General features: G+C 38.9%; 1 protein-coding gene across 6 annotated transcripts in view; it reads right to left on the bottom strand.

Annotated features, from left to right (window-relative positions):
• UBAP2 (ubiquitin associated protein 2) overlaps positions 1-18,736 on the bottom strand; it is a 121,820-nt gene that overhangs the window by 69,893 nt on the left and 33,191 nt on the right. For 4 of the 6 annotated variants that reach the window (XM_072728090.1, XM_072728094.1, XM_026008964.2 and 1 more), the window contains exons 2-3: positions 17,727-17,866; positions 2,441-2,518 (exon numbers count right to left, since the gene is read on the bottom strand). In XM_072728090.1, coding sequence (XP_072584191.1) covers positions 2,441-2,518; positions 17,727-17,825 — 177 coding nt within the window. In that variant the 5' untranslated portion in view covers positions 17,826-17,866. The remainder of the gene's footprint in view (positions 1-2,440; positions 2,519-17,726; positions 17,867-18,736) is intronic. The other 2 variants (XM_072728091.1, XM_026008965.2) reach the window with 1 other exon arrangement.

Here is an 18,736-nt window from a genome sequence, read left to right as displayed (position 1 = left end):
GCAAGCTCCATGCACCGGGAGCCTGATATGGGATTCGATCCCGGGTCTCCAGGATCGCGCCCTGGGCCAAAGGCAGGCGCCAAACCGCTGCGCCACCCAGGGATCCCTATCACTTGTCTTTTAATCAATACAAATAAATTATCCTCCAACATGACCAAGTATCAGATTATTAATGAGCAGTATACACATACAAATATACCAAGATTCTCAGAATAAGGATCAGCTCTGACTACTCCAGCTTAGTTCAATGACCTAGGATTTCCAAAATTCTGAACTATTCAAATAGTAAGTGGGCTATATGTTTCCCAAAGACCAAGTGTATACGGCCACTATTAACAAAACATCCAGTTGAACTGTTTTGTACAGAGAAAATATTTCCTGTGTGGTTTACTACTGATTGGATTAGAACAGTCCACACACTTAACAAGTGACAACACTCAAAAGCCTCACAATTGAATTCTACAGCCAGCTATCACAACTCACTCCTAGACATGGTACTTCTGCAAGCAGCTTCAACAGGGTGCTATGTTTGAAGTAATCAAAGAAATCCCCGTGGTACACATTCTCTTTAACGAGGGAGATTAAGGGCAGCCCCGGTGGCCCAGCAGTGTAACATCAACTTCGGCCTGAGGTGTGATCCTGGAGACCTGGGATCGAGTCCCACGTCAGGCTCCCTGCACGGAGCCTGCTTCTCCCTCTGCCTGTGTCTCTGTCTCTGTCTCTCTCTCTCTCTCTCTCTCTCTGTCATGAATAAATAAAATTTTTAAAAGGGGGGGGGGGAGATTGAGCCACTTAACATTCTCATCACAAGTACAATCACAGGTTAGGTACAATACAGGCTCCTCAATTACGATGGAATAAACATACGATATAAGTATCTGGTGTGTTTTATACACATTTAACTATTTTAGTATGTATCACCTGTTCAAAATAGTTTGACCCCAACATCTAAAGTGACTTCTCTGTGGCCAAAAACTAATTACCAGCAAGACCTATCTGGAATCCAGGTATCCTGATCTCATAAATAGAGCTCTTCGCACTATACCACTCTCTCTCTCTGCTTTCCTCCCTGCATAGCACAGTGAAAGTTCTACACACCTACAGCTTTCCACATCTTGATCTTTGGGTATTGCCTAGTGTCAGTTTCTGTCAGTGTCAGTATTAACCCAACACCTGTAATATTCAAGTGATAAGGTGCACATTAAATATCAAATTACCCCCCAGTGACTGAATTAGTAAGGGATCGAACTAAAGTTTAACCTTAAAACTCTGAACTCCTGGACCAGTGCTCTTTTTTGTGTATCTGCTATGCTATTCAGATAAAAGACAATATGATATGTAGAAGTAGGTCTCAAACTACACATAAATCTCATTCTAGAGAATAAGTTCTATAACTTTTAATAAACCGTTTTTGTGGCCTTCTAAAAATATTACCATAGTCTAATGACAGCAACTATAAGTATAAACAAAGAGTTTAAAGAGAAAAGGGCTAAAGAGTTAGGCAGAAAGCTAGGCATGAGCAAAAGGAGGACAGACCTTAGACATCATGATGGAGAGGCGCAACTGAGGACAGCCTGGAAGCATCCCATTCTACCCATCTAGTACTGGGTTTGTGGTTATAATATCCTCAGCAGGACTAAAGGCTAAGTTTGTTGTACTTGTTCCACTAGTGCAGAAAGCAGTAGCTTGTCCTTATGTGACCTATGTCTCTAAAATAGAAATAATGTTGCAGTTTCCTACTCCATGCAGGCTTTTTGAATACATCTTGGGAAAGGACATAGTAGTTGGCTAATTATTATATAATCCAGGCCTTTCACTCAAATGTTGCAACACTAAGACCTGCCCAAAAGAAAACTGATATAAGACAACAGCACCAAGTTTCCAGGGCCATTGTCTCTCTTGATTAGCCCACTCCTTCCATGGGGGGTACACTTTAATAAAGTTTTGCTTTCGTTCTGTTAATTCTTTACTGTGGCAGTGAAAAGAAGCAAGGTTTCTTTCCTTTTCCAGCTAACTCTCAGCAACAAATTCACTGTGGGACACTCATTCCAAGGAATAATCATTTGTAGACCTCTACCAAGGTCTGGATCAAGTTAAGGGTTATATAGCCGGATTTCTAGAATCTTGAAGGGAAAAGAAGCCTTATCAGGAAAGGAGATTTTGAAACTTTTATAATCAAAAGGCCTTTAATTAAAGTTCTAAATAAAGACATAACTGTAAAATTTAATGTTACATGCTTCTAGCATACATTTGGAATTACTACCATGTTGGAAAAGCCAATTCGGTTCTTAACAATAAATAAAACTTTTTGAGAACTTGCCAAATACTATATGTACTTACTGCATCAATGTGCTTCTCCACAAATGTCTAGCTCATTATTAATAACATTATAACTAGGAAGATTCTAATGCCAAAATAGTATCCTCTGCCAAAAACTTACCTGTTTAACTTTAGCTTCAAATTCAGAATCATTTTTATCAAAGATCACTTGAGCGAGACGCATTTGTTCAGCTGTTGCCTGAAAAGCAAATACACAATTAATAAAAAGATCTGAGCACCTAAGATATAAGTTAGATGCCAAAATCTGCTGCAAAAAGATAAAAAGCTCAAGAACTACAGCACTATGGTAACAGAAATACTGATAAATGTACACAATCTGTTTTCATAAGCCAAACAAACATGATTTTTTTTCCCAAACATCAAATTTAATGTCATAAAGGTCCCATTCCTTTGGCTAAATGACCTAAAGTTATTAATCGTCATAAATGGCCACATGACTCATTTACATGTTCCTTCCCTTAGGGAAATGGAATAATAAGCACTAGAAAAAATTGGAACAGGAAAGCACTGGAAATTACTAGGACACAGGCTTAGAACCAGCTTAGCTGTCAAAAAAGCTCTGCTGTCAAGTCTTAAAACATATCCTGGTCACCTCTGAATAGAAATGGCTGTATTTATCTAAATAAAAATTATTTTAAAGGTCACTTTTTTCTTAGCCATAATTTTAAAAATTTTAAGAAAATGGAAACTTATAAACACTAAAATTGGGGATCCCTGGGTGACACGGCGGTTTGGCGCCTGCCTTTGGCCCAGGGCGCGATCCTGGAGACCCGGGGTCGAGTCCCATGTCGGGCTCCCAGTGCATGGAGCCTGCTTCTCCCTCTGCCTGTGTCTCTGGCTCTGTCTCTGCCTGTGTCTCTGGCTCTGTCTCTCCTTCTATCTTTCAAGAATAAATAAATAAAATCTTTAAAAAAAAAAAAAAAAAAACACTAAAATTAGTCACCCCAACAGAAAACTCTCTTCCAATGGCTTTTCAGCCAAAATACTTAAAAAAAAAAAAAAAAAAATCAAATTACTGAATGTTTGCCATTTCCTTTTATACTATTTTTGGCAATAAAAAAATAGCAAGTTATTGTATAAAAAAGTGACTCTTTTGTTCAGTGAGGAAAGAGTAATATACCAATTTGTTTTGTTAGCTTTGAAAAAGGTACCTTGATTATGGTAACAGGAAAACTAAATGAAGGGTTTACAGGATCTCTCTGTACTGATAAATCTAAAATTACTCTCAAAATTTACCAAAATAAAAATACTACCCTCGTTTACTAAAATATTTACTACCAACATAAATTTTTTTTAAGATTTTATTTATTTATTCATGAAAGACACACAGAGAGAGGCAGAGACGTAGGCAGAGGAAGAAGCAGATTCCTCACAGGGAACCCGAGGCGGGACTCAATGCCCAGACCCAGGATCACACCCTGAGCCAAAGGCAGACGCTCAACCACTAAGCCTCCCATGCATCCCCCAACATAACTATTTTAAAAGTTAAACCATTTAAATTACTGAATGAGGGCAGCCCTCATTCAGCACTGCCTTCGGCCCGGGGTGTGGTCCTGGAGACCCAGGATCGAGTCCCACGTTGAGCTCCCTACATGCAGCCTGCTTCTCCCTCGGCCTGTGTCTCTGCCTCTTTGTGTGTGTGTGTGTGTGTGTGTGTGTGTGTGTGTGTGTGTGTGTGTGTGTGTGTGTGTGTCTCATGAATAAATAAATAAAATCTTTAAAACAAAAATAAATAAAATTTTTTTAAAAAATTTACAGGATGCCTGGGTGGCTCAGCAGTTGAGCACCTGTCTGCCTTCGTCTCAGGGCGTGATCTCAGCGTTTCAGGATCAAGTCCCCCATCAGGCTTCCTGCATGAAGCCTGTTTCTCCCTCTGCCTAGGTCCCTGTCTCTGGTTTACTCTCTCTCTCATGAATAAATAAAATCTTTAAAAATAAATAAATGCTAATTCTAAGGGAGAAAGTTGCATGAGGAACACATTATTTGCACACAGTCTCAAAGTGTCTCAACAAAGATCATATTTTAGTTGCTAGATAAAACATAGTTAAAAATAAGAAAAAAATGGGCAAAACCTGGACTAAATATATCAACATCCTTAATGAAATGCAGATAGATCTCAATAACTCCACCCATAATCTGAGAAATAGTCAAAAATACTCTATGTAGTATTCCAGAGTTCTATAACCTGAATCTAATCATGAGGAATTATCAGACAAACTCAAATTGAAGAATTTTTAGATTTATCCATTTATTTGAGAGACAGAGAGAGAAAATATGTGTGTGCATGCACAAGCATGCTAGCAGGAGGGGCAGAAGGAGAGTAGCAGGGGATCCCTGGGTGGCGCAGTGGTTTGGCGCCTGCTTTTGGCCCAGGGCACGATCCTGGAGACCCGGGATCGAATCCCCACATCGGGCTCCCGGTGCATGGAGCCTGCTTCTCCCTCTGCCTGTGTCTCTGCCTCTCTCTCTCTCTCTCTCTCTCTCTGTGTGACTATCAATAAATAAATAAATAAATAAATAGATAGATAGATAGATAGATAGATAGACAGATAGATAAAGAAAGAAAGAAAGAAAGAAAGAAAGAAAGAAAGAAAGAAAGAAAGAAAGAAAGAAGAGTAGCAGACTCCCTGCAGAGCATGGGACTCAATGCCATGAACCAGAGATCATGACCTGAGCCAAAAAACAAGAGTTAGACTTTTAACCAACTGAGCCACCCAGAAGTCCTGAAGAATATATGTAACAACTGGCTTGTAATTGAAAAAGATACAATCTTTTTCAATTTGCCTGTATTTTGGAAGATAGAGGCTAAAAGCTGTTCTAGAATAGAGAGATGTCAAACAAAAGGTATGTGATGATTCTATACTAGAATGGGGAAACATGGGGATATTACCCGAGTAACTGACATTGGAACAACTAAATACCGGAATAACTAAAAATTATGTATTAAATACATCATACAATGTACATATGTATATAGACATAAAATATAGAAAAAAATAAAAGCAAAAGTGGCACTATGTTAAAAGTCTCATAAAGAGTATATGAGAAGGATGCCTGGGTGGCTCAGCGGTTGGATGCCTGCTTCGGCCCAGGGGTGATCCTGGAGTCCTGGGATCGAGTCCCACATTGGGTTCCCTGCATGGAGCCTCTCTCCTATGTCTCTGCCTCTTTCTCTCTCTCTGTCTCTAATGAATAAATAAATAAAATCTTTAAAAAAAAAAAAAAAAGTATAGGAGAGTTCTCTAAACTGCTCCTGCAACTTAACAGCAAGAACAAAATTCTACAGACAACAATATACCACAAAACTAGATAAGAAGGTATCCCTCACAAACCTCAAAATACAAACGGATGAAGAAAAACTAGCCAGAGATACAGTATCTCAATCTAGGACCCTGAGATCATGACCTGAGCCAAAATCAGGAATGGGTTGCTTAACCAACTGAGCCACCCAGGTGTCACACTATTATATCAACTCTTGAAACTAATCAGTTAGGGCTCCCATTAAGAAAAACTAATAAAATCAAAATTAAGTCACAGATAAAGAAAAGAAAAAAAGGTCCACACAGGGGATAGAGAAGAGAGCCAGGAAATCTCAGAAAGTAAGCCAACCTAATTACACAGAAAAGAAACACTCTGAAATTAGAAAAGCCACTCAGAACTATGTTGCCATCTGAAAGTCCAAGAAAACTCACTGCACATAAAAGTAAGCAATAGAAAAATAAAGGTCAAGAAAAATAAATAATAAAAAAAGAAATAAAAAAAGAAAAATAAAGGTCAAATCCCACACAAAGTTATTATAAGAAAAACAGAATAAGGAGCAAGATAATAAACAATGAAAACACACCAAAACTAAGTACCTAGAGAATAAAGCCATCTTCTGTTTCAAAATTAAAAGGCACTGAGCATCAGGCACCTGGGAGGCTCAGTCAGTTAAGCATCTGCCTTCAGCTCAGGTCATGATCCCAGGATCCTGGAATCGAGTCCCACATCAGACTCCTTGCTCTGTGAGGAGAGCCTGTTTCTCCCTCTGCCTGTCTCTCATGAATAGATCAATCAAATCTTTTGGGGGGGGGGGGCGGCACTGATCATAAAATGATCTAATACATAAATAACACGTCTAGCTTTTTCTAACTCAAATAAAAACGAAGACTACACACAAAGAAGAAACACAAAAAATAAGTTGTTTTTTTTTTTTTTAACAATTGACACTTCAAGAGAAATACAAAGTGTAAGGGGGAAATATTTTGAGCAAAAAATTTAAAAAGGAAAAATAAAACGAAAGAAGTAATTAGAGAAGGGACAAAATATGTTAAACAGGAGCTAAAATAAAAGGATAAACTTGGAAAAAAAAGTTAATTGCAGTAATTGCTCCGCTGGCTAGCTGGTAGAGCATGTGAGTCTTGATCTCAAGGTTGAGAGTTTGAGCCCCGTGTTGGATATAGAATTTTTTATTTTTTAAGATTTTATTTATTTGAGAGTGAGTGAGAGAGCAAGCAAGAGAGGGCACAAATGGGGGGAGGGGTGCGGGGAGATGGAGAAGGGAGACTCCCTAATCAGCAGGGAGCACAACTCAGGCTCAGTCCCAGGAGTCCAGGATCATGGCCTGAGGTGAAGGCAGACTGAGGTGCTATTTCCAAAACAGTTTTATTTTTGAGAAAAAAATTTTTTAAGGAAAGACACAGAGCGAGAGGCAGAGGGAGAAGCAGGCTCTCCGCAGAGAGCCCAATGCAGGACTTGATCCTAGGAACCTGGGATAACGACCTAAGCCAAAGGCAGATGCTCAACCACTGAGCCACCCAGGTGCCCCCAAAATAGTTTTTTAAAGAAGGAAATAGGGGCAGCCTGGGTGGCTCAGCGGTTTAGTGCCGCCTTCAGCCCAGGGTGTGATCCTGGAGACCAGGGATCAAGTCCCATGTCGGGCTCCCTGCGTGGAGCCTGCTTCTCCCTCTGCCTTGTGTCTCTGCCTCTCTCTCTCTCTCTCTCTCTCTCCCCCCCTCTGCCTTGTGTCTCTGCCTCTCTGTCTCTCTCTGTGTGTGTCTGTCATGAATAAATAAATAAAATCTAAAAACAAAAAGCAAAAACTTTCTTTTAAATAAATAAATAAGGAAATAACAGAGGTAACAGTAAAAATAAGTGAAAAAGAGAAGAGAAAAATTGAAGAATCTTGGGGATCCCCGGGTGGCTCAGCAGTTTAGCACCTGCCTTTGGCCCATGGCCGGATCCTGGAGTCCAGGGATCGAGTCCTGCATCGGGCTCCTTGCATGGACCCTGCTTCTCCCTCTGCCTGTGTCTCTGCTTCTCTCTCTCAATCTGTGTATCTCATGAATAAATAAATGAAATCTTTAAAAGGAAAATTGAAAAATTAAAAAAAAAAATCTGGCTCATGGCAGGGGAGGGAGAGTTGGGGGGGTGTCTCAAAAAACTGACATAAACCTTTAGCTAGATCAACCAAGAAGAGAGAAAACTAGTCATTAAAATTAAGAACGAAGGGACGCCTGGGTGGCTCAGCAGCTGAGCATCTGCCTTTGGCTCAGGTCCTGATCTCAGGGTCCAGGGATCAAGTCCTACATCGGTCTTCCCGCAGGAAGGAAGACCTTCCTCTGCTCTTGTCTCTGCCTCTGTGTGTGTCTCTCATGAATAAATAGTATCTTTAAAAAAAAAAAAAATTAGGAATGAAATAGGGGACTCACTACCTATGTTAGAGGAATAAAAAGGATTCTAAGAGAATTCCATGAACAAATATATGCCACAAACTGCATACCTAGACAAAAAAGAAAAATTCCTAAAAGGACACAAACTCTGAAACCATGTCAAGAAAAATGAAAACTCAGCAACAAGTAACTGAATAAGCCATCAAAAAGTTCCCACAAAGAAAAGCCCAGAGCCAGATGGCTTCACTAGTAAATTCTACCAAATGCGAATTCTAGCAAATTAACACCAATATCAGTTCTTTACAAGCTGTTTCAAAAAAACATAGAAGTGAACACTTCCTAACTCACTGTTCAAGGGTATTATCCTGATACCAAAATCAAAAACCTCACAAGAAAAGACAACAACAGGAAAATATCACTCTGGGGGCACCTGGGTGGCTCAGTCAGTTAAGCACCAGCCTTTGGCTCAGGTCATGATCCCAGGGTCTCCTGTGATCAAGTCCCAAGTCAGGCTCCCTGGGAGCCTGATTATCCTCCCTACCGCTTGTGCTCTCTCCCCAACTTGTGCTCTCTCAAATAAATAAATAAAATCAAAAGGGGGGGGGACCACTATCATTGAGAAATCTTCAACAAAATTCTAGCAAACCAACAGCACACAAAAAGGATTATATACTATTACCAAGTAAGATCTACCCCAAGAATTCAAGGTTGTTTAACATCTGAACAATGTAATACATCATATTAATAAAATAACAAATCTACATGATCATTTCAATAGACACAGAAAAAACATTTGATAAAATCCAATATCCTTTCATGGTAACAAAGACTCAACAAATTAGAAATAGAAGGGAACTTCCTCAACCTAACAGCAACTACAAAAAAACCCAGAGCTAACAATATACTTAATAGTGAAAGACAAAGCTTTCCTCCTAAGATCAAGACCAAACACAGAGTGTCTTTTCCAGCCTTTTGTACTGGGGTGTCTAATTGAAGCAATTAGACAAGGAAAGTCCTGAGGCAATTAAGCAAGGAAGGAAGGAGGCTACATACATAAAACTGGGGAAACGTCCAAATACACACCCCTGCAATACACACGTGAACCTCAGAAAAACACTGAAACTGTACATAGGAAGGGTCAACAATAATCTGTCAATCAACCATTATGAAATTCTTCATCTGTGAAGCATTATCTTCCCATAAGATAAAAAAAATTCCAGTTATAAAAATTAAATCATGAGGTAAAGCTTCGATTTTATTGCTAGAAAGGATCTTAGACATAGTAATTCAATTCAACTGCATTTACTAACACTTTATGCTGGGTATTAAAGGCACAGGACTCCTAACTACCACAGGTATGTAGTGCCCTGTATATCAATCACACTGCCTTCCGGCTAGGGAGGAAGCTATTTTACCAGTCTAAGAATATTGCAATAAGGCTCTAGGCTAGTATGGATGACATAAGAAGGAATGTAAAGAGAGATGATGTTTTCTTCTATTGTTTTACACTTGAAGACTGAGGAAAACCACTTTAACAATGTGCAAGAACTAGAAAACTGGGAGAACACAGTCCATATTAGTTATCAGAAACCTGCAGAGTCTGAAACAAAAAGATGCACAAAGAAAGAAATGAAAGTTAGAAGCAGAATGAAAGCAAACAGCAGTACATAAGATGTCCAGAACCCTAAAAGAAGGTAGAATGTCTGCAACAAGAAAACATAATAAAATCGGCAGAACCTTCTGAGATGAGTGTGATATTCCGTATCTTGAGAGGGGACTGAGTTATACAGGTATATGTATCTACCAAATAATTATCTGATACACTTAAAATGTCTCTAAATGTAAACTTAACTTAAAAAAGAGAAAGCAACCTAAAAAATATCAAACTAGTTATAGATGTATGTATGCTAAAGTGCTTAGGACTAAAGTATACTGATGACTTTAATTTACCTTGAAACATATCAAGAAAATAAGATAGAATAGTGGATAGCTAGTCAGATGTAATAAACCAAATATATCAAAAAGCTAATTCTAAGTATATGGGTGCTTGCCACACAACTCTTTTCAACTACTGTTTGTATATGAACATATTCTTAATAAAATGTAAGAAGTAAAAAATTTCAACACTTCCAGAAAGGAACACTGGAGGAAGAGGAAAAAGAAAGGGCATAGGGAAGGAAAGAAGGGGGACAAAACATGTTAAACAGGAGCTAAAATAAAAGGATAAACTTGGGAAAAAAAGTTAATTGCAGACCTCTTGTAGACACTCCAATCATTCACTGTTTTATATTAGAAGAATGTGCCTGGGGGTGGGTGCCCGGGTGGCTCAGTCAGTTAAGCATCCTACTCTTGGTTTAGCTCAGCTGTGATCTCAGGGTAATGAGATGGATCTCACATCAGGCTCTGCACTCAGCGTGGAGTCTTAAGATTCTCTCTCTCCCTCTCCCCTGTTCTCACCCTCAAGCATGCTCTGTTTCTAAATTAGAAAAATAAATCTTTAATACAAAAGAAAAAAAGAAGAAGAAATAGAATGTGCCTGGTTCAAGGTGTTTCAGACAGAAAACAGAGCATACAACAATGTCACAGTGCACAACACACCTAATCCAGGGACTCTGGATATAGTATCTTTCCAAAAGGGGTGTGGGATTAAAAGTAATAGGGCAGGGGGAAAACAATCACCAATAACAGATCTAAGAGCAGCAATATTTAAACTTAAAAGTGTCTAAGAATTCCCTATGCTTCCTTAACGTACACAAGTTATAGACACAAAAATATTCGGCCCAACTCTATTAAACTATCTTACAAAATATTAGTAAGAAAACACTTGAGTTGACAACTTTCACTAAAGATTATAAGAATAGTTATTAATCGGGATCCCTGGGTGGCGCAGCGGTTTGGCGCCTGCCTTTAGCCCGGGGCGCGATCCTGGCGACCGGGGATCGAATCCCACGTCGGGCTCCCGGTGCATGGAGCCTGCTTCTCCCTCTGCCTGTGTCTCTGCCTCTCTCTCTCTCTCTCTCTCTCTCTGTGACTATCATAAATAAATAAAAACTTAAAAAAAAAAGAATAGTTATTAATCATAACATCTTGCTATAGGTAACAGTCTGGAGCTTCAACATATTTTTATATTTTCATTTTATATTGTTTTACCCACATATTTCTAAAATGTAAGTCAAGGGTCGCTGGCTGGCTCGGACAGTAGAGCATGTATCTCTTGATCTCAGGATCATGAGTTCCAGCCCCATGTTGTGTGTGGAGCCTACTTTAAAAATACACACACACAAAATAAATAAATAAAATTAAAAAATAAAAATACATATACAGGGCAGCCCAGGTGGCTCAGCGGTTTATCGCCACCTTCGCCCCAGGGCCTGATCCTGGAGACCCGGGATTGAGTCCCACACTGGGCTTCTTACATGGAGCTTGCTTCTCCCTCTGCCTGTGTCTGTCTAGTCTGTCTGTCTGTCTCTCTCTCTCTCTCTCTCTGTGTCTCTCATGAATAAATAAAATCTTAAAAAAAAAAAAAACATATACATAGATAAAAATAAAAAATAGGGATGCCTGGGTGGCTCAGCGGTTGAGCATCTGCCTTCGGCTCAGAGCATGATCCTGGGGTCCGGGATCGAGTCCCACATTGGGCTTCCTGCATGGAACCTGATTCTCCCTCTGCCTATGTCTCTGCCTCTCTCTCTCTCGGTCTCTCATGAATAAATAAATAAAATCCTTAAAAAATAAAATAAGGGGATCCCTGGGCGGCTCAGAGGTTTAGCGCCTGCCTTTGGCCCAGGGCACGTTCCTAGAGTCCCGGGATCGAGTCCCACATCAGGCTCCTGGCATGGAGCCTGCTTCTCCCTCCTCCTGTGTCTCTGCCTCTCTCTCTCTTTCAAATAAAATAAATAAATAAATAAATAAACAAACAAACAAACAAACAAATCTTTAAAAATAAAAATAAAATAAAATAAAATGTAAAATCATATTAGGTAAATAGCAATTACTAATTTATTCAGACTTAAATGTTCTCACCTTAAGTACTATGACTCAAATATTCTTTGCATTTCTCTTCTGTGATACCATCTGTATTAATCCTAACGGGGCCATTTAGACATAACTTCTGAAAACAGGTCTGATGTGCTTAACAGCTGTTTAGCAAGTACAGTACTGCAATACTAGCCTATCATATTAATGAAATACAAAGCATTTTAAATCAGAACTTAAAATATTTTTTACCTTTGTGACTACTGTAGCCCAGAAAATTACTTTAAATATGCGATTAAAAAGATCCTAAATATAAATTCAAGTAGGATAGGAAACTTGCCAGGGTGACCCCTGGCAAGTGTCAAAAATCTGTAAAACTTGTGAAATCAAAGGGAAAAAGCAAAAACAACTGATGATTTGAAGTTGAACAAGGTTAGTGCACCCTACCCTACAACAAATATTAGTAACATCCACCACCCAACTATAAGGTTGAAAAAAAGTCTTGCCGAAAAAAAGGAAAAAAAGAAAAAAAGTCTTGCCAAGAAAAGCAGCATTACTAATTCTCTTCCTCTGAATCTCTTCCATTCATTTGACTTATAATGGGCTAAGCTACTTTCCTCCTCTTCTTTGTTTCTAATTTTTAAGTAAACTCCATGTCACACATAGGGCTTGAACTCACAACCTAGAAATCGAGTCGCACGTTCCACTGACTGAGCCAGCCAGGCACCCCAGAGCTAAGCTACTTTCACAGTGAATTCGTTGACAGCTTGTCCATGCAAGCCAAATGTTTTTCTTCTATCCGCCACCCATAAAATTTGGAAAAATATAATGACATATGATTTTTTAAATCATCCTTATGCCCACCACCCAAAGATAAAAATTATTAACACAGTCTACTAGTCTTTTTTCTTGTTTTAACAGTTGTTCCATACTATAATTTCAGGTCCTTTTCTCAGTTGATCAGGAGCAGACATCTTCCAGCTTTGTAACTTATGTAGAATATATGATGAGTAAAGGTTATCACTTCCTGAATACAACCTATGTCCTTTCTAATTACTTACAACCATCCTGAAAAGTATCATACCCCATGTCATTTTTGAATATTTATTTGTGAGAGAGCACAACGAGCAGAGGGGAAAGGGAGAAGTAGACTCCCCACAGGGAGCCCAATGCAGGGGATCCCATGATCTGAACCTAAGGCAGACATACAAATAACTGAGCCACCCAAGCACCTCTCTATGTCACACTTTAAAAAACTGGAGTTTTTATCTCTCCACATAATACTAAAGAAACATCACTTTAATCAAAATGACAAAATTGATCACCAGAAGGGGCACACCTGGGTGGCTCAGTCAGTTAAGCATCTACCTTCAGCTCAGGTCATGATCCCACAGTCCTGGGATCGAGCCCCACATCAGGTTCTTTGCTCAGCAGGGGTCCTGCTTCTCCCTCTTCCTCTGCTTGTATCTCCCCCTGGTTGTGTGCTGTCAAATAAATAAAATCTTAAAAAAAAACAAAAAAAGATTGATCACTAGTATATATACAATAAAACCTATATCCTAAACATCATGATACAATGCATCAAGAAGATATCATCACTTCTGCGGTATTTCTACCAAAACTACATAACCTGGGGTGCCCAGGTGGCTCAACTGGTTGAGTATCAGACTCGGCTCAGGTCGTAATCTCAGAGTCATGAGATGGAGCCCCGTAACAGGCTCCTCACTCAGTGGAGGAGTCTGCTTTGAAATTCTCTCCCTCTCCCTCTCGCCCTCCCTCAATTTGCACTTGCTATCTCTCTCTAAAATAAGTAAATCTTTAAAAGTGCATAATCCCATTATAATGAGGAATATTTCAGACAAGCTATAATTGGTAGATATTCTACAAAGTAACTGACCCATATTCTTTAAATAGGTCAATGTTATGAAACAGAGGAAAGGAAGTTCCAGATTAAAAATGACTGAGGAGAACTGACATCTGGATACAATGGATGATAATGGACTTAATTAGCTAAAAAGGACATTATTGAGACAATTGGGAAAATAGTAATAGTCTGTAGATTACATGAGTTGATTTCCTGATTTTTAATAAGTGTTCTGTAATTATGTCCTTGAAAAAAAAATAAGGAAGTATTCAGATGTGGTATTTACCGTATCTACAACTTACTCTCAAAAGGTTCTAGGGAAAAGCTGTATGTAGTTTCTTCTTCGTAGGAAGGAGAAAAATATAAACATGGTAAAAATGTTAATATCTGGGAGATCTGGATTAAAGGATATTTAGGAATTAATATCCTTTGAAACTTTGTACTACTCTTGAAACTTTCTCTAACTCTCAAAGCATGTTTTTTGGGGTTGTTTATTTTTTAAGTGAGGTCAAAACACACAAGTAATTCAACTAATTGGTAAAGTGACAGACCTACTTTATTCAGAATCTAAGAGCTCATAGTCTTCTCTCTTATATCCCTCTACTTTGATAGATGTGTCCTGAGATAAACTACCTTTGGACATTTAAAATTGGGCAATAAACATCTTACAGAATAAAACCTTACCCCCACCCTCGGTTTAAGATTGCTTCCTTAGGAAATACTTCTCAGAATGGGATTAATGGATAAATGAACATGTACAATTTTATTCATACTGCTTTTATGATAAATTCTCAACGAACTTTTTTATAAAGGAAAATTAGGAATCTAAGGTCTAAGAATCAGTGAGCAGTTTTTCATCTAATTACATAAAATGAGGAACACCTGGGTGGCTCAGCAGTTGGGCAGCTGCCTTGGGCTCAAATCGTGATCCCGGGATCCAGGATCAAGTCCTGCATTAGGCTCCTGTGAAGAGCCTGCTTCTCCCTCTGCCTGTTTCTTTGCCTCTCTCTCTCATGAATAAATAAACCTTAAAAAAAATAAAAAATTTAAAAATAATTACATAAAATGAGCCATCCCCAAAGGGCTTATGGAGAAACTAATACTGACAACAGCCATTAGAAGGGAAGAGAGAGCAAAAAAAAAAAAAAAAAAAAAAAAAAAGAAGGGAAGAGAGAGCCCTCCGTCCTCCAGTCTGGAGACTCTGACTCACTGGAAATCAGTCCATTGACTCTACTTGGGTGGGAGATGGAAATAATTCACATTTCCAACATTTACTTTGGCATGCCTTTAAAAGATTACATTTTTTTAAGATTTTATTTTGTTTTATTTTTAAGATTTTATTTATTTATTCATGAGACACACACAGAGAGAGAGAGGCAGAGACACAGGTGGAGGGAGCAGCAGGCTCCATGCAGAGAGCCCAACATGGGACTCGATACCAGGTCTCCAGGATCATGCCCTGGGCTGAAGGCAAGTGCTAAAGCGCTGAGCCACCCAGACTGCCCGTTTTTAAGATTTTATTTTGAAGTAATCTCTACACCCAATGTGGGACTCAAACATACAATCACAAGATCAGGAGTTGCACGCTCCATCAACTGAGCCAGCCAGGCACCCCTAAAAAGATTACACTTTTAATATTGACTGATTTGATAAATAACAAAATGTCATTTAAATTTGTATAGAATAAAAAATAAATTTGTATCTATTTGATTATAAGCAGGGTTGCACCTATGATTACTCATAACTTATATTTCTTCTGTGATAAGAAAATCTTTCATGAATAACCTCTTAAGCATTCACCTACAAAGGGAGGGCCTAGTACAAAAGTCCCAATTTTTCCAACAAGAGACTCTTTTCAGTTGTGAATAATTATCTACTGGGGTAAATGTAGTTAGGAACAAGCACTGAATAGCAGAATATAAGTCTATTAATAGAAGTAAAACACAAAGCTAACCTTTTTCTTTTTTAAAGATTTTATTTATTGGGCAGCCTTGGTGGCACAGCGGTTTAGTGCCGCCGCAGCCTGGGGCGTGATCCTGGAGATCCGGGATCGAGTCCCACGTCAGGCTCCCTGCATGGAGCCTGCTTCTCTCTCTGCCTATGTCTCTCCCTCTCTCTCTTTCTGAATAAATAAATAAATCTTTAAAAATAAATTAATTAATTAAAAAAAAAAAAGATTTTATTTATTTATTTATGAGAGACACACAGAGAGAGGCAGAGACATGGGCGGTGGGAAGAGAAGCAGGTTCCATGCAAGAAGACCGATGCGGGACTTGATCCCAGGAATCTGGGATAACACCCTGAGCCAAAGGCATAAGCTCAACCGCTGAGTCACCCAGGTGTCCCAGCACAAAGCTAACCTTATACTGAAAAATGTAAAGCAACAATCAAGTAAAGTCTACTTTCTGTGTCCCTTAACATCAGCAGGGCACTTGGTTATGACTGATTATAACAGGGTACTTGTAATTAGCTACCAATGTATAGTCAAATCATCAATCTGAAATTTATGATGGGCCTCTGAAAAAAGGTTTATAAATCTACTCAATAACAATGGATAAAATGCTAAATTTTGTACCAGATACTATACTTAACATTTTACTTAAATTATACAACTTCATTTAAAATAACAATATAAACAAATTCATACAGAGAGACTATTTGTTTAAGATTTTTTTTTTTAATTTATTTTAGGGGGGGGAAGGAGAGGGAAAGAATCTCAAGCAGATCCCCCACTAAGCACAGAGAACAAATCAGGGCTCAATTCTATGACCCTGAGATCATTACCTAACACAAAATCAAGAGTCAGACACTTATCCAACTGAGCCATCAAGGCTTCCTAGAAGGAGGGACTATTTAACATTAAATATTTTATACAGGGCAGCCCGGGTGGCTCAGCAGTTTAGCGCCGCCTGCAGCCCAGGAAGTGATCCTGGAGACCCGGGATCAAGTCCCGCATTGGGCTCCCTGCATGGGGCCTGCTCTCCCTCTGCCTGTGTTTCTGCCTCTCTCTCTCTGTGTTTCTCATAAATAAATAGATGAATGAATGAATGAATGAATGAATGAATGAATGAAATCTTTTTTGAAATTAAATAAATAAAAAATAAATATTTTATACAGGGCAGCCGTGATGGCTCAGCGGTTTGGCACCGCCTTCGGCCCAGGGTATGATCCTGGAGACCCGGGATCGAGTCCCACGTCAGGCTCCCTGCATGGAGCCTGCTTCTCACTCTGTCTCTCTCGTGAATAAATAAAATCTTTTTTTTTTTAATAAATAAAATCTTTAAAAAAAAAAAAAAAAATATATATATATATATATACACACACACACACACATATATTTATTATACAGATGGACCTTGTTAATTAAAAGTCATCTTAATATTTAAAAGACTCTCCCCAGCTAATAATGCTTGAAAGAAATGGCAGCTTTTTCTAAGTCTCTTATAATTCAGCTATTTCTCTACTTCAGAGAATTACTTGTCCATATATTCTGGATTTTCATACTACATTCAGGTACATACCTAGATTAATAATAAAGAAAAGGAGGGGCACCTGGCTGGCTCAATCTGGTAGAATATCTGACTCTTCATCTCAGGGCTCTAAGTTCAAGCCCCGTATTGGGAGTAGAAATAACTTAAAAATCCTTTAAAAAAAAAGAAAGAAAGAAAGAAAGAAAAAGGGAAAAAAAAGCAGATGCTAATAGGTAAAAGGAAAAAGTTCACACTCAGATAAGGAACAACAACCAACAGTATTTGGATCAATGATATTTTTCTTTCCCAGGGAATACAATCTCCTTAAAAAAAAAAAAAAGTTCAAAATCCAAAGGTATCCTAAAAAGGAGAATTATGTGCTCCCTAATTAACTCTACACAAAACAAGAGTTCCATAAAAACTTACCTGTACTACTTGTTTCTGTACTTGTGTTGCCTGTGTCGCTGAAATCTGTGTTTTTTCCCGAGCACCTCGGGAACGGTCACTGCTCACCGAAGTCATCATATACAGTATATACAAAATAACGTATGTACAAAATAGAAAATCTGCAAGAAAGCAAGCATGGTAGTAAGCAAAACGTCCAAATCATAGTAAAAGGCAAGGATAAAATTCAGAGGTAAGAAGGAAACATGAGATAAAACATAAGTTCTCTAAAACACAAATTCTCAAGAAACGATCCATTAAGATTTTACATTTTCCTAGCAACAATTCAGTCAATATTTACTAATGCAATCTACAAGTCTATGGTTTAAGGGGGTGCCTGGGTGGCTCAGTTGGTTAAGCATCTGCCTTCGGCTCAGGTCATGATCCCGGGATCGAGCCCCACCATCGGACTGGACTCCCTGCTCAGTGGGGAGCCTGCCTCTCCCTCTCCTGCTCCCCCTGCTTGTGCTTTCTCTCTGTATCAAATAAAGAAAAACCTTTAAAAATAATAATAAAATAAAAACATGTAAGTCTATAGTCGGGGCACCTGGCAGGCTCAGTCAGGAGGGCATACAACTCGATCTCAGGGTGTGAGTTCAAGTTCCATGTTGGGAGCAGAGATTACTAAAAAATGAAATCTCAAAGGCACCTGATGACTCAGTTAAGCATCTGCCTTTGGCTCAAGTCATGACCCCAGGGTCCTAGGATCAAGCTCCCTGCTCAGTGAGGAGTCTGCCTCTTCCTCTCCATCGGTCTCTACCCCAGTTAATGCTCTTACTCTTTCTCTCTCAAATAAAAAAATCAAACCAAATCAAATCTTAAGGGGGCCTTGGTGGTACAGTTGGTTAAGCACCTCAGTTTTTATTTCAGCTCAGCTCCTGATCTCAGGTCAAGCCCCATGTAGGACTCTACACTCAGTGCAGAGTCAGCTTAAGGCTCTCTCCCCATCTCCACCCACAATCTCACTTGTGCTCTAAAACAAAATAAATCTT

Source organism: Vulpes vulpes, chromosome 12 (assembly GCF_048418805.1).
Source record: "Vulpes vulpes isolate BD-2025 chromosome 12, VulVul3, whole genome shotgun sequence".
Lineage (NCBI taxonomy): Eukaryota > Metazoa > Chordata > Mammalia > Carnivora > Canidae > Vulpes > Vulpes vulpes.
The sequence above is the reverse complement of the archived record's forward strand: the minus strand, read 5'-3'. Positions and strand labels throughout refer to the sequence as shown.